The 16,840-nt window shown below is 38.9% G+C and overlaps 1 protein-coding gene across 1 annotated transcript in view; it reads left to right on the forward strand.

Annotated features, from left to right (window-relative positions):
- The first annotated feature begins 12,527 nt into the window (after nucleotides 1-12,527).
- The window catches only part of CD2AP (CD2 associated protein), a 153,003-nt gene continuing 148,690 nt past the window's right edge, over nucleotides 12,528-16,840 (forward strand). The window contains exon 1 of the mRNA XM_003897700.5: nucleotides 12,528-12,990. Coding sequence (XP_003897749.1) covers nucleotides 12,987-12,990 — 4 coding nt within the window. The 5' untranslated portion in view covers nucleotides 12,528-12,986. The remainder of the gene's footprint in view (nucleotides 12,991-16,840) is intronic.

Below are 16,840 nucleotides of genomic sequence, written 5' to 3' on the forward strand. Positions count from 1 at the left end.
CACCACAACAGCCTAAAGGTTTTGTTTGTTTATTCAGGTTCTGAAACATTCAATGCATCTCTGAATCCTGGGTTACTGTTTCTTACATGATTTAAAGCACATAGATAGTGACTAGATTTATAACCAGCAGGTCATGACACTAATACGTTTTGAGCAACACCTTGTAGCGTTGTTAACAGCCTGGCTTTCTTCACTCTTCATATTCTTTTTTAGGGGTGAGAGGTAAGATTATAAGAGTAAGGTGATGATTTCATAGTGAAAAGAGGACACGCATATGAGTATAAGCAGAGATACGTGTCTATGTGCAGAGAGGCCAGGCTAATGAAGCCCAGATTTCACTTGTCAGAAATGGCTGCTCAGATGTAGACTATTGGGTAGATAAGACTGTTCCAGCATTTCCTTCACACTATTGGCATTTATTTCACTATTCCTTCCCATTCAACAATTCTTAGAAAAAATGTGAACTTGTAATAGATAGCATATATTTATGTTGAATATATTTCCTCAACTTTTTTTGAGATGATATTTCTAAGAATAGTCAGATACATAAAAATTGTCAAGCTTATTACTTGTTTAACAAGGGCTGCCTTCACTAAAAATGGTAATGGGACACTAAGTTAAGCATACATTGTAATCACATCTTGGCTGATTATCTCCAGCAAAAGTTTGTCACAGAGTGGAATATCACTTATTTATAAGACAGAAGAACATTTTAATCTAATCACCATAGTAAGAATTCCTTGACTTGAAATCTTGAGGACACAGGGAAGTAATTTTGCTTTTTTCCTAATGTTGAATGTAACATATAATTATTGAAAGCCTCTTATATGCTAATAACTAGCATGAATGTAAAGATAAGTAGGATAGAGTCCCAGTGTCTTAGTCCATTTAGGGTTGCTAAAAAGAAATACCTGAGGCTGGGTAATTTATAATGAAAAGAGGTTTATTTGGCAGACAGTTTTGCAGGTGGTATAAGAAACACGATGCCAGCATCTGCTTCCAGTGGGGGCTTCAGGCTGTTTCCACTCATGGTGGACAGTGTAGGGGAGCCAGGATGTTCAGAGATCGCATGGTGGGAGAGGAAGAAAGGGCAGCGGGTGCTCTTTTTAACAACAAGTTCACTCATTACCTCCAAGATGACACCAAGCCATCTTTGCCCCCATGACCCACACACCTCCCATTAGGCCCCTACCTCCCTCACTGGGGTCAAATTTCAACATGAGCTTTGAGGGACAAACATGCAAATTATAGCACCCAGTGTTTAAGGACATCACCTACGTAACAGGAAATGAAAGTTGCATGAAAGTAGCTATGTTATAAAATAATATACTAGAAAGGGTATAAGAATGTGTTTTAAAAGGAAGGGGAGAACACATTCAGGAGAGCAGTCATGTAGGAGGGGATATGTGAGAAGTAAAATAGATGATTAACGTTGTGTTCTCATGAAATTTGGCTTTCTCTCTTAGACCATAAGCTCCATGAGGATAAGAATCATGTCTCCTTTATCACCTCTCTCCAGCCATCTACACAAGTACCTAGCACAATACCTGACACAATGAATCTGGTCATCAATGAATGAAGCAGGGAAAATAAATTAGCATCAAGTGTCTAGTCTGCGCCAGGTCCTTTCCTGGTTGATCCATATAAAAACCACTGAAGAAGGGTTCCTTCAGCTCCTCCACTGACCTCTTTCTCTCTCTCCTCCTCCTCCTTTTCCTTCCTTTTAAACAAAGGAAGAAATCACAGCTCAAGGAGTGAATTGACCTAAGATAGGTTGGAGCATCAGCTATGGAATTAGCCCTGAATTCTCACAGGCTCTGCCTCTTAATGGTTATGTGACCTTAGGCAAGTTAATTAACCAGTCTCAGCTTCCTACTCTTTAAATGGGGTGATAGATAATTTTATCACTTGTAGCATTGTAATGAAGGTCATGTCAGATGAGGTCTATGAATTGTCTAGGTCCATGCTTGAGACTTAAAATGGTCAGATGGTGTTAGCTGTTATTGACATTGTTGTCATTGCCAACATTGTCAAACTAGAAATAGTATTACCTCCTTCACTAATTTGTCTTAAGGAGTACATTGAGATTGTGTACTGTGAGAAAGCTTTGTCACCTTACAGTGGTCTCAGTAAGGCCCAAGATTATTCTGTGAAAATATATTTGGCAGTGAGGGAGGATTAGGAAATCAAAGAGCGTTTACCTTTGTAGCATTTACAAAACCAGTTAAACCGGATTGACAATCTAAGGATGGTGTTAAAGAGTCAGGAAAGACACAGTGTAAGATAGAGAAAGAGGATAAGAAAGGAAGAAGTGAAAAAAGGATGAAGATTACAGCCTAGAAAATGGAAAGGGAAAAATGTAGCCCAAGTGTAACATTGTTAAGTCCAAATCAGAGATATAACTATTGAGGAGGAACAGAGGGCATGGACCATTTCAAAGAAGCAATTTCGTACAGAAGAAGGTTGGCAGAGTGTGCAGGGGACTATTTAGAATGCCTCAGTTTCCCTGGTTACGAAGTGGAAGTATTGGTATAGGCCTCGGGGGTCAGGAGGTTGAAGTGCACTCTAATTTACTTGATATTTAATGTGAGACAAGGCAGATGATGGCTGGGGAGGTATGGGGTGACAAGGAGGTTGAGACTTGCTTATGAGCCACATATAGAATGTGAGGCAGTTGTGGGAGTGGTGAGACCTGGCCTGGAAACCTAAAGAACAAAATGTGAATTATCAGGAATAAGCAGAGAGAAACATCTTAGTGTATGAGACTCTTTTGCTTTGGTAGGCATTTAATTTTGGGCACCAAGATAATGTCAGAACAGGTAGCTTAAAAGCTCCAGTATCAGATGGGATATAGCCCTTATTGTAGTCTGTGCAGTTAAGGAAGTTAGACTGGGATCTGAAATAAAATTTCCATTTATTATTTTGGAAATAATAATTGGCTGGGCCAGGAATAAGTCCTTACTTATCAATAATGACATTGAATGTAAATGGACTAAACTCTCTAATCAAAAGACATAGATAGTGGCTAAATGGATATAAAAAAACGAGACCCAGTGAACTATGTCTACAAGAAACATACGTCATCTATAAAGACACACATAGACTGAAAATAAAGGGATGGAAAAAGATATTCCATCCCAAAGAGAGCCAAACAAGAGCAGGAATAGCTATACTTATACTAGACAAAATAGATTTCAAGACAAAATCCACAAAAAGAGAAAAAAAATGGTCATGGTACAATGATAAAAAGGTGAATTCAGCAAGAGGATATAACAATGATATAAAGGTGAATGGTACAATGATATAAAGGTGAATTCAGCAAGAGTACATATATAACAGTAAATATATATGTACTCAACACTGCAGCATGCAGATATAGAAAGCAAATAATATTAGAGCTAAAGAGAGATAGACCCTAAAACAATAATAGCTGGAGACTTCAACACCCAACTTTCAGCATCGGAGAGATCATCCTGACAGAAAACCAACAAAGAAACATTGAACTTAATCTGGACTATAGGCCAAATTAATCTAATAAGATAGTTACAGAATATTTTGTCCAACAGCTGAAGAATACACATTCTTCTCCTTAACAGACCATATGTTAAGCCACAAAACAAGTCTTAAAAAATTCAAAAAATTGAAATCATATCAAGTATCTTTTCTGACCACAATGGAGCAAAACTAGAAATCAATAACAAAAGGAACTTTGGAAACTATACAAACACATGGAAATTAAACAGTGTGCTCCTAAATAACCAGTGAGTCAATAAAAACTTAAAGAAGCAAATTAAAAACTGTCTTGAAACAAATGAAAACGGAAACAAGACATAGCAAAATCTATGGGATACAGCAAAAGCAGTACTAAAACGAACATTTTTACCAATAAGCATCTACATCAAAAAAGTAGAAAAACATCAAATAAAAAATCTAACAATGCATCTTTATAAACTAGAAAAGCAAGAGCAAACCAAACCCAAAATTAGTGAAGAAAAGAAACAATAAAGATCAGAGCAGAGATAAATGAAATTAAAATTAAAAAATTAATGAAAAAAGTTGTTTTTTAAAAAGATAAATTGAGAAACCCTTAGGCAGACTAAGAAAAAAGAAAGAAGACCCTAATAAATAAATTCAGAGATGAAAAAGGAGACATTACAACTGATACTGCAGAAATTCAAAGGATCTTTAGGGGCTACCATGGGCAACTATATGCCAATAAATTGGAAAACCTAGAAGACAGGGACAAATTTCTAGACACCTGCAACCTACTAAGATTGAAGCTGATGAAATTCAAAACCTGAACAGGGCAATAAAAAGTAACAAGATTGAGGCCAAAATAAAGAATCTTCCAGCCAAGAAAAGTCCAAGATTCAATGTTCTCACTGGTGAATTTCACCAAACATTTAAAGAAGAACTAGTATCAGTGCTTCTCAAACTATTCCAAAATATAGAGAAGGAGGGAATGCTTCCAAACTCATTCTGTGAAACCAATACTACCCTGATACCAAAACCAGACAAGGACCCATCAAGAAAAGAAAACTACAGGTCAATATCTCTGATGAATATTCATGTGAAAATCCTCAATAAAATACTAGCAAACAGAATCCAACAACACATTAAAAACAGCATTCATCATGACCATATGGGATTTATCCCAAGTATGCAAAGATGGTTCAACATCAGTAAATAAATCAATGTGATTCATCATATAAGCAGAATGAAGGACAAAAACCATATGATAATTTTAACTGATGCCTAAAAACCATTTGATAAATTTCAACATCATGATAAAAACCCCCCAAAAAACTGTGCATACACCATAAAAGTCATGTATGACAGCCTCACAGCTAGTATCATACTGAATGGGAAAAAACTGATGAGAGGAAAAAATGGCCTTTCCTCTAAGATCTAGAACAAGAAAAAGATGTCCACATTCACAACTGTTGTTCAAAATGGTGCTGGAAGTTCTATCTAGAGCGATCAGGCAAGAGAAAGGAATAAAGGGCACCCGAATTGGAAAGGAAGAAGTCAAATTATCCTTGCTTGCAGAAGATATAATTTTTATTTGGAAAAATCTAAAGATGTCACCAAAAAGCTATTAGAACTGATAATCAAATTCAGTAAAGTTGCAGGATACGAAATCAACATACAAAAATCAGTAGCATTTCTATATGCCAACAGCAAACAATCTGAAAAAGAAATCAAGAAAGTAATCCCATTTATAATAACTACATATAAAATAATACATTTGGGAATTAACCAAAGAAGAGAAAGTTCTTTACAAGGAAAACTATAAAACATTGATGAAAGAAATTGAAGAAGACACACACACACACACACAAATAGGAAGATATTCCATGTTCATAGATTGGAAGAATCAATATTGTTAAAATGTCCATACCACCCAAAGTTATGTACAAATTTAATGCAATTCCTATCAAAACAACAATGACATTCTTCACAGAAATGGAGAAAACAATCATAAAATTAATATGGAACCACAAAAGACCCAGAATATCCAAAGCTATCGTGAGCCAAAAAGAACAAAACTGGAGGCATTACATTACGTGACTTCAAATTATACTACAGAGCCATACTAACCAAAACAGCATGGCACTGGCATAAAAACAGACACATAGACCAATGGAATAAAATAGAGAACATAGAAATTAATCCATACATCTACAGTGAACTCATTTTCAACAAAGGTGCCAAGAACATACTTTGGGGAAAGAATGGTTTTTTCAATAAATAGTGCTGGGAAAACTGGATACCCATATGTACAAGAATGAAACTAGACCCCATCCGTTGCCATACACAAAAATCAAATCAAAATGGAGTAAAGATTTAAATTTCTAAGACCTGAACCTATGAAACTACAAAAAGAAAACATTGGGAGAAACTTTTTAGGACATTGGCCTGGGCAAAGATTTCTTGATTAGTACCCTGACAAGCACAGGAAACCAAAGCAAAAGTAGCAAATGGGATTACATCATGTTAAAGAGTGTCTGCCCTGCAAAAGAAACAATCAACAAAGTGAAGAGGCAACCCACAGAATGGGAGAAAATATTTGCAAACTATCTGCCTGACAAGGGATAAATAACTACAGTATATAAAGAGCTTAAATAACTCTACAGAAAAATTTAATAATTTGATTAAAAATGGGCAAAAGATCTGAATAGACATTTCTCAAAGGAAGACATAAAAATGGCAAACAGGAGGCCGGCTGCAGTGGCTCACGCCTGTAACCCCAACACTTTGGGAGGCTGAGGTGGGCGGATCACCTGAGGTTAGGAGTTCAAGACTAGCCTGACCAATATGGAGAAACCCTGTCTCTAATAAAAATACAAAAATTAGCTGGGCATGGTGACGCATTCCTGTAATCCCAGCTACTTGGGAGACTGAGGCAGGAGAATCGCTTGAACCTGGGAGATGGAGGTTGTGGTGAGCCAAGGTTATGCCATTGCACTCCAGCCTGGGCAACAAGAGCAAAATTCCATCTCAAAAAAAAAAAAAAAAAAAAAAAAAAAGGCAAACAGGTATATGAAAATATGCTCAACATCATTGATCATCAGAGAAATGCAAATGAAAACTACAGTGAGATATCATCTCACCCCAGTTAAAATGGCTTTTATCTAAAAGACAAGTAATGACAAATGCTGATGAGAATGTGGAGAAAAGAGAACCTTTGTACACTGTTGGTGGGAATGTAAATTAGTATAGCCACTATGAAGAACAGTTTTGGAGATTCCTCATAAAACTAAAAATAGAACTACCATATGATCCAGCAATTCTACTGCTAAGCATATACCCAAAAGAAAGGAAATCTTATATCAAAGAGATATCTGTTCTCTCATGTTTATTGCAGCACTATTCACAAGAGCTAATATTTGGAATCAACCTAAGTGTCCATCAACAGATGAATGGATAAAGAAAATGTGGTACCTATACACAATGGAGTACTATTCAGTCATAGAAAAGAATGGAATCCTGTCATCTGCAAAAACATGAATGGAACTGGAAGTCGTCATGCTAAGTGAAATAAGCCAGGAACAGAAAGACAAACTTTGCATGTTCTCACTTATTTGTGGGAGGTAAAAATTTAAAACAATTGAACTCATAGAGTGTAGAATGATGGTTACAAGAGGCTGGGCAGGGGTGGAGAGAGTGGGAATGGTTAACGGGTACAAAAATATAGTTAGAATGAGTATGATTAAATAGAATAACAGGGAGAGCACAGTCAACAATAATTTATTACACATCTTAAGATTGCTAAAATAATATAATTGAATTGTTTGCAACACAAAGAATGGATAAATGTTTGAGGTGATGAATATCCCATTTACCCTGATGTGATTATTATGCACTGTATGGCTGTATAAAAATATATCAGGTACCCCATAAATCTATACACCTACTATGTACCCACAAAATTAGAAATTAAAAATTTATGTAACAAAAAATTTGCAGAGATTCAAATAAGAATACTGCAAATTAATTACTAAATTGAAAATTTGCCCAGTTTACTGGTCTGTGCCATGTTGATTCTAAATGCAGGTTCTCCTCAATAAGATAGATTTTATTTAAATAAGTGCAAGTTAAAATAGTTGAGTATATCTTAGCCTTCTTAGCTGGAAATCACATTCCTTGAAGGCAGAGTTTGTGTTTGTTGCAATGAATCTCTCCCAGTGTCATATGAAATCCCTTGTATATTATATTAGTTTAAACATTTATTATATTAGTAAAAATACATATTTACTAATTATTTTAGGGTAGTGGGTGCTTAATCAATGCTTATTTAACCAAATTTTTTGGTACCTCATTTTTTGTGACTTGTATGCATTTTTTTCTATGACCGTGGATGTAGCTGGAAAAGCAAATCAGTTGCCTACTTAAAATACTTCATTAATTGCCTCTTACTTCTAGGACAAGACATCAAATTACTTCCCTAGCACGCAGGGCTCTCCATATTGGAGTGTGGTCTCAGAACCCCTCAAAGACATCCTGGGCTTTTTTTTTTTTGAGATGGAGTCTTACTCTGCCACCCAGGCTGGAGTGCAGTGGCACGATCTTGGCTCGCTGCAACCTCTGCTTCCCAGGTTCAAGTGACTCTCCTGCCTCAGCCTCCTAAGTAGCTGGGATTACAGGCACCCGTCACCATGCTCAGCTACTTTTTATATTTTTAGTAGAGAGATAGGGTTTCACCATGTTGGCCAGGCTGGTCTTGAACTCCTGACCTCAGGTGATCCACCTGCCTCGCCCTCCCAAAGTATTGGGATTACAGGTGTGAGCCACCACGCCCAACCTGGGCTTTTGATTATATACCTGCCTGTTGTCCTGGCTACCTGACTACCCTTCCTTGTCCTTACTGGGAATTCCAATGTACCTTGGACAGGTTCCCCAATCCTTTGTCTTTTAAGGCCAAGGACTTTATTTTCTGTCTCTATATTTATGATCCAGAAGCTGCTCATTTGTAATGGGTGATCAGGAAAACATCTGTTGAGTTGAATAAATGTGTACTCATGACTGGAAATTATTTACATAATACCATGTGTATAATTTAACTGCCTGATATTTGAAAATGCAAATGTATTTGTTATTTGAGATTACTTAAAATATATGACCCTTCAAAAGGAGCTAGCTTTAATATTTGGGAGGAGTAATACTTCTTGAAAGAGATTCCCTTTAAAGGCCTATGACACTAGCATCTGAATAAAGTGCAAATAACACCATTAAAAAGGTCCTTGCAGTTGGCAAGTAGTAATTCATTTAGATGGGTCATCATGTTTTTAATTAAACTCTTTCCTATTATGCAATAATGAAAAGTACTTAGAGTGGTCATAGGCCTGAGGACATCCCCCAAGTTGCTAGCAGAGGAACAGGATTTTGTTGCAAGCTGAATGGGCCACCAGTTTGAGCTGGGGGATTTTTCAGCTTCAATGATCTCACAGTATAGGCATTCTGATTGAGATTATTATTTCCAGCAATTGTTTTCTAAAGAATGATTTTTAAAATTCAGGTTACACATCGATGTAATTTGGGCTTAAGTTTACAGTAAATTAGCCAGGCCAAAACAAGGTAGCAGTAAGAAAACTTCCCAGGAAACCTAGTACTTTTGAATGAAAACAAAGAAACAAAAAAGAATTAGTTACAAGATTTTAGCTAAATGAGTGCTTTAAAAATAATACAATTCAGTTAACATGTATTTTTCTTTAGCATAATCTTCATGGTTATAATAGTTTTTACCAAAGGAAAGAAGGCAGATGATTTTTTAAAATATAGATATCTTCAGATACATTTCTAAGAAAACTTCAGGAAGAAATCATGGCAGTTTAGCATGAATTACGTTGGTCTGAAATTGTGTCATTCACACAGAAATTGTAATGTTCTCCTTGATGTCAGATCAACATGTTCAGTACTTGGCAGAAAAAAAAGAAAGTGAATGATTAGAGTGGTGTTAGTCCATTTGTACTGGAATACAAAGAATAAGGACAGATGGATGGAAACAAACCTAATCTAGCATAAAGGTAACAATAAAATAAAGGGAAAAGTAAAAGATAATTTGTTTTTAGATTAAAGGAATTTAAATTTAATATATGTGGTAAGTAGAAATTATCTTCTCACCATATTTTCTCTCATTCAACTAATAATTATTGCCAGGGAACGCAATGTTTTGAGCTGCAGACAGTGCTAGCCATATAAAAACGTATAAAATATACTGTCATACCTTGAAGGCCTCTTATAGCTGAGAAGGTAAGATTTAAAAGATGAAAAGAGCTTAACGGAATAATTAATAACTAATATTGCATAGCACTCAAAGGTGTAGAAGGTATTTTTACGTGCCATTTTGTAAGTTTAAAAGTAAATTTCTAGATTTCATTCTTCTGTTAGAATTTCCTTTAGCTTTGTCTTTGGAAAACAACATTAAATTTGGGATTGCGATTACTTCTTAGCTTTACTTCAGTTTTCTCAACCAATTCTTAGGGGTTCTGGTCCCTAATGCTTCCAATTTCTATGATTCAACATCTCATTATTACCTCAGAGGATAATGCCTCTGAATTTGCAAAGTGAATTTAAGTTTTAAACTTGTAAAATACGTTTATTATGGCAATAACAGATCCTAGAATTTTTTTTTTTTTCTTTGAGACAGGGTCTCACTCTGTCACCCAGGCTGAATGGAGTGCAGTGGCAGGATCACAATTCACTGCAGCCTCAACTTCCCTGGACTCAGGTGATCCTCTCACTTCAGCCTCCCAAGTAGTTGAGACCACAGGCCTGTGCCACCACATGTGGGCTAATTTTTGTATTTTTTTTTTTTTTTGTAGAGATGGAGTCTTGCTATATTGCCCAGGCTGGTCTCTAAAACCCCTGGGCTCAAGTGATCCTCCTCCCTTGGCCTCCCAAATTGCTGGGATTACAAGTGTGAAGATCCCGGAATTTCTAGGACAGAAATGATTGTAAACGTTTTATCATGTTGTCAGATCATGTCACCTGACTTCTCAGAAAATATCTACCTTACCTGTGGCCTCCACTTCCTTATCATTCAATTGATAAAATCTTTAATCTGAATTTTCTAATATATATATATTCTGAATATGTAGTTATATATTATATATTCTATTATATATATGCTGAAATTATATTTTCAAAGATGCCCTTATTATTAAATCTGATAGTCTTTATTCCCCCTTCTGTTTTACTTAGCCTCTTTTCCATTCTATTCATTGGCCTTTCTTCTTTAAATATTAAGGATTCTAGAGATCTGGAAATTTAAAGTCTCTAGAACCTTAAGGTCTCTGGGCCTTGAATTTACTACCTATGTATGTGCTTCCAATAGCTTATATTTTTGTGTCCTTTCATAAATTCTTCTTAGCCCATCACCAGCCTCATTCTTCCAAAGCATAAATGGCCTTCCTTATGGGCTGCTTGAGCCACACACATTTCTTAAAGACTCAGAAATACTCTGCATATCCACCTCTACTTCTCAGTTCTAGGACTCCTCCAGACTGAATTATTGCCTTCTTCGAGCTTTCGTTCAACTCACATCTTCTCTTTACAGCTTGCTTTGCCCACAGTAATTCGTTTTCCTTTAGATTCTCAAGCATTTGACTCTCACTACCTCATACTATTAACTTTGTGTTCGTATCTCACCCCCCCCAGTAGAATGCAAAGTCCCTGAGGATTAGCGCTGTACTTTAGCCTTTTTTTTTTTTTTTTTTGCTTGGTAGGGGACAACGAACGCAATGCTCAACACATATTTGTTACCTAAAAAAGGCACATGTTCCATGATGTCAATGTAATCTTGTTTAGGTGAGTATATTAAACTTTTTTCTTTTCTCCTTTTTGGCTGCTGTTTCTGAGTTTGATCATTCTTGTTATAAAATTACCACACGCAACCTTTTGAGAAGTATTAGAATTAAAAGATGGCAAAAGGAAATAGTGGTAATGGATACGTACAAGGTTACTACTACGGGCCACTGTGCTCTGCATTGCAAGATTGGTTTCAACATACTCAAGAAATTGAAGTTCAGCCAGGTTAATTTATCCAAAGTCCCACAAAAAGTAAATGGCTGTGTTGAGTTTCAAGAACCCATGTCTGCCTGGTTCCAAAGGGCAAGTCAGTTGCAGTGCTGGATGACTGAGAATTACATAATTTCTTCAAAAAGCACTAGGCACAATAGTTGGCGTTCAACAAACGCTCACACACATCTGTCCTGGAAATTGGGTCTATTTAAACAGGAGGGGGAAATAAAGCTTGCTGAAATAATTATACTTCTTCGTAACTCCCAGACTCATGTTTGACTGATTATAATAATCCTATGTCCTCCTTCACATTCGCGCTAGAAAAAAAATGCTGGCAATATTTCAAATCATGATGCCTATTTTTCTCTCGATCAAGCAACAACTCAAATTATACTTTAAAAAGAAATAAAGAAAATTAGATAAAGTTGCCTTCAGCTGACAAGAGACTAAAGGAATCCAGTAATTTATTTCTGTGAAACAATTTATCCGATGCCTAGGTTTCTCCCCCTCCCGACGAAGACCAAATGCTTCTGATCCGTAAGTAACTTCGCAAGGTAGACTGAGGGTCCTGGCAGCATCTGGGCCTCCCTTGAAGGTCGAAATGAAGCGCGCTCGCCCTCCTCTCCGCCTTTTCCGTTTAAGGTCCTCCAGAGGCTGCTTCGCTGCAGAAAGTAACAACGCGTCGCCGCCGCGGAAAGTGGGGCAACTTTGCCTGTTAGCAGAAACCTTTTGATCCGTCTGAAGCGACAAACCAGACCCAACGCCCGCCCAAGCTGTTCCGAGCCTCCGGGGGGGAAAGCGAGCCCAATCTTCTCTGCACCGCTTCCTCATCCGCTCGCTGCACCTGGACGCGGGCGGTGCACGACCCCCGGCCGTGACGTCACCGCACCTGGCACCAGCCTGGGGGTCCGGGAGAGAGCCCTAACGCGACGGGGCGGGGTGGGGCGGGGAGAACGAGGGCGTTCTCGCGAGATTTGCCTCCTCCCGGACCCAGTTCCCCGCACCTTCTCGGCCTCTGTCTGGGTCTCCACCTTAGTCTACGGTGTCGCCTTTTTAAACTGCGGGTGCTAAGAGGCGAGGGGCGGGCTCCGAGGCTGGGCGGGCGCTCGCGGTTGGAGCCGAGGGCCTGGGCGAACCGGCGGGTTCCTCCCCACTACGGGAGTTGCCAGGGTGGGAAAACCGCGGTCTGGGCGGGCGGGGGAGGGCCCTCCCGCCGCCGTGGCTTCTGCGGAGGCCAGGGGTGAGGAGCTGTCGCCGCCTCTGCCTCTGCCTGGCGGGCCGCGCTGAAGGGACTGGCAGGAGAGCGCTGCGGGCGGATGGAGGCGAGTCTTCGCCCCGCCTGAGCTCAGGAGGGGCTAGCGCGGAGCGCGGGTCCCGCCTCCAGCCGCGGGAGCGGCCGCGCGAGCCACCGGAGGAGGAGGAGGAGGAGCAGACGTCGGCTTCTCCCCGCGAGAGCCCCCAGCATGGGTAAGAGACTCGGGCGCTTCCAGTCGCCCGTCCGGACCTTCCAGATCCGGGGAGGCTGTGCCGTTTCTCGGCCTTATGGGGAGGCGACGGCGGTCAGCCCCAGAGCGGCAGCATCCCACCCTCTCCATTCTCCCCACCGCCCCTTCTCGCCCTGCCTTCCACCTTGCTCTTCTCACGGAGAAACTGGTGGGAGAGCTCGCGGGTGCTTTCCCTCGCGCTGCCTTCTCCGCCTCTTTTCCTGTTCACCAGAAAGGTGCGGAATGTGGGGCGGGGGCGCTTGGCCTCCTCTCCTAACCCCTTGCCCGGCTAAAATCGGACCTGACCTTCCCTCCCTTCCTCATCCCCTTCCTTCCCTCCCCCTCCTCGTGGAATGGGGGAGGGCGATCGAAAAACTTGATAAAGTAGCACTTTCAACTTCTTTATTTTCTGCGAGGCTTTGTATACATTTAAGGAGAGAGAGAAATTTGTTCAAAAACTTTTTTTTTTCCTGCTAAAACTCGCAAGGGGTGCCTTAAGGACAAGAAAGCTTATTTGTTTTACTCGGGTTCTACCTAGGCAAGTGTGTTGGCACTTAAGCATGCAGTCTGCTCCCGAGGACTGGGTTTGAACTTCAGGGTTGGATCCTTTGAGGAGCAGTTTCCTGTTTGGAGTTAGACTTCCTTGCCGGAGGAGAGAAAAATACATGTTATTTACTATGCGCTTTATAGTTTTGTTTGAAGTTGGAGAAGGCAGAATGTGTGGCAGTCCGGGTTGAAAAGGAATTTTGTTAAGTGGTGTAACAATTCTTTTGATAACGAAGTTCAGTGTGGGCTAGGCATTAACTCCCTCAATCCTTTAAAAATTAAAAGCAACTTAAAAAAGGATAGCTTAAAAAAATCAAAACACGCTCTGTCACTATAAGGCAGAGAGTGTTCTGTCAGAGTAAACCCAAGTTTGATTTTTGTAGAGCGGATCAGGAGGACCCAATCACTTTTTGCATTTGAGTGTTGGTGCTGCTTCATATCAACAAACCATTACCGAAATGAATAATTCATGTAACTAACAAATGATTTAGAAGCAGGACGATTACAGACTACTGCTGATGTGGCACCCTCTGTCCACACTTTGCTTTGTGGGGGATGTTTTGAGCATATTGTTTACAGACACTCGCCTAGCTATCCTCTGTTTTCTTAGACTTACCTAATTTTAAGTTCCCTCCTGCACTTCCCTCCTGCTTTCAGGTAACATTTATACTCAAAGTGCTCTTGAGCTCAAACAGTGAAATAAAACATTTGCTATTTGGAATTTTCAAATGAATTATTTTATAATTGATTAGTTGAGCTTGCAGGGTAATTGTGGGCGTATTCTTTTAAGCATGAAATTATAAAATCACTTTAACCGCTTTGGATTAAGATAATACTAAAGTTAAATATACAGTTCTTCTCTGTCTTAAATGGGATGCAGAATAAAATTAAACTTCTTTGGATGACCTGGGGATGCAATCTTGTTTTGCGTATAGGGCTGTTGAGCTAAATTCTAAATATTTGTTTGTATTTTGAAATTATTTAAGTGCTTTTTTTTTTTTTTGCTTTGCTATTGGATGTGCTTGTAACTGATTAGTGTCCCCGTCATCTTTCCTTTTCTTATTTTTTTTTAGAATTGTGGAAATCATGTTCAGGTTTGTGATTCTGCATAGGAGAAAAATGAGTACGCCCTTACTTAATGTGTGAAGTCGTCTCTTGAGAAAAATAATTGTGTACCAATACTTGGACATTGGAATACCTGTTTTGATTGTCCAGAGGCTTTTTCTTTGTGATTTATTTGTTGTGTTCTGTTTAGCTGAGTTTTCGTATAGACTTGGATATCAATGTTGGTATACTCTCGACTACTTAGAATGTGTTTTGAGGGTATATTACTTAGGGCATTTGTGGTGAAGTTTTTGTAAAGTGTTTGTGAAACATTTCCATATCAGTGTATTCTTTAAGTTTATTGGTCATGTAATAATAAAATTCTCAAGTTCACTTAAAGGGAGTTTGCTCTTTAATATAAATCTCATTTATTTGGTTTTATCAGCCATCCTTTTTCCTTACGATTTTAAATGCAGCCTAAAATATTTACATGATATTTTATCTAATTTGTCACAAAATGAAAATATATTAAATTTTTTGGTATATGATAACTTGGATGCCTATTAAGTGGTGGTTCTTATGCTTAGGTGGTACAGCTAGAGAGTGAAAAGCATGGGCTGTGGACGGAGACTACTTGAGGTCAAATTCTCTTCTGCCTACTAGCTGTGTGACTGAGCGCATCACTTCTCTGTGCTTCAGTTTCTGAATCTATAAATGGAATAAAATATCAACCTCATAGGTGGTTAGGAGGATTGAGTGAGTTACTGCTTGTAAAGTGCTTAGAACATTGCCAGTGCTGGTGGTTATTTTCATTTTCAAATGATTTCCCTAATTCTTGTACCAACTTGGAAAAAAAAATCCTCAATTTTTAACCTTTGTTAGAAGTAGGATATTTTCTTTAAATAAAGGACCAGTGGGATGAGATGATATTGCACTAATGCAGAAATTGAATTTTATGTGACATAACCTTACAGAAATCATGTAGATACTTTTTTCAATGTTGGAGGTACTGTGCCAAAGTCCATTATTGGTAAGAACTTCAGGTGCTTAGGAAAAACTCTTAAGTGGGATGACTACTAGTAGACTTATTTGAATTTTATGTTAAAGTAATGTTTTTAGTGTCTGCCTTTGTTAAATGTGGTAAAGTGCCTGTTGAGAAATTTGAGGTATTCTGTGTGAAAGAATTAGGGAAGAGCTCAAGGGAGACAGATAGGCAATGCTTATTTTTCTTATTCCAAAAATACAGATTGGCATTTTGAAGCAGAATTAGGCAGAAAGCAAATGGCACAAAGTGTCAGCGTTTCTAGAGCCCGAAAAAGGAATATTTGTGAATTTTTATTTTTGAAAGATTAAGCAGATTTCTAAGGGCAGAATTTTTCTTTAATGATTTTAGATAAGGTGGTGAACTTTTTAGTTTATTTTATAAGCTCACGTATATAAAACATATCAGTCATGTGTGTCCCCCCCGCCCCTGCCCCGAGATGGAGTCTTGCTCTGTTGCTCAGGCTGGAGTGCAGTGGTGTGATCTCAGCTCACTGCAACCTCCGCCTCTTGGGTTCAAGTGATTCTCCTGTCTCAGCATCTCGAGTAGCTGGATTACAGGTGTGTGCCACCACGCCCACCTAATTTTTGCATTTTTAGTAGAGACAGGGTTTCACCATGTTGGTCAGGCTGGTCTTGAACACCTAACCTCAGGTGATCCGCCCGCCTCAGTCTCCCAAAGTGCTGGGATTATAAGCATGAGCCACTGTGCCTGGCCTCATGGTGGTTTTAATAGACAAATTTTGCAGTTGGTTTAGATGATATATGCACTTGTATAATAGAGTGATTTCTTTATGTTACTTTGTTGTACTGTTTGGAGAAAATATTTTAAAATTTTTTATTTATATGTTATTTATTTACTTATTTTTAGAGACAGGGTCTTACTCTGTTACCCAGGCTGGAGGTCAGTGGCATGATCATAGCTCACTGCAACCTCAAACTCATGCCTCTGCTTCCCAGGTAGCCAGGGCTACAGGTGCGCACCACCACCTCTGGTCTAGTTTTAAATTTTTTTGTAGATACGGGCTCTCCATATCTTGCCCAGGCTAGTCTCAAACTCTTGGCCTCAAGCAATTCACCTGCTTTGGCCTCCCAAAGTGCTGGGATTACAGCCGAACCACTGTACCTGGCCTGGATAAAATCTTGATTCGTACAGATAAGTAGTTGCAAATGGAAATTGCCTGCTAATGGTTCACCTTTCT

Source organism: Papio anubis, chromosome 6 (genome assembly GCF_008728515.1).
Source record: "Papio anubis isolate 15944 chromosome 6, Panubis1.0, whole genome shotgun sequence".
In the NCBI taxonomy this organism is placed as follows: Eukaryota; Metazoa; Chordata; class Mammalia; order Primates; family Cercopithecidae; genus Papio; species Papio anubis.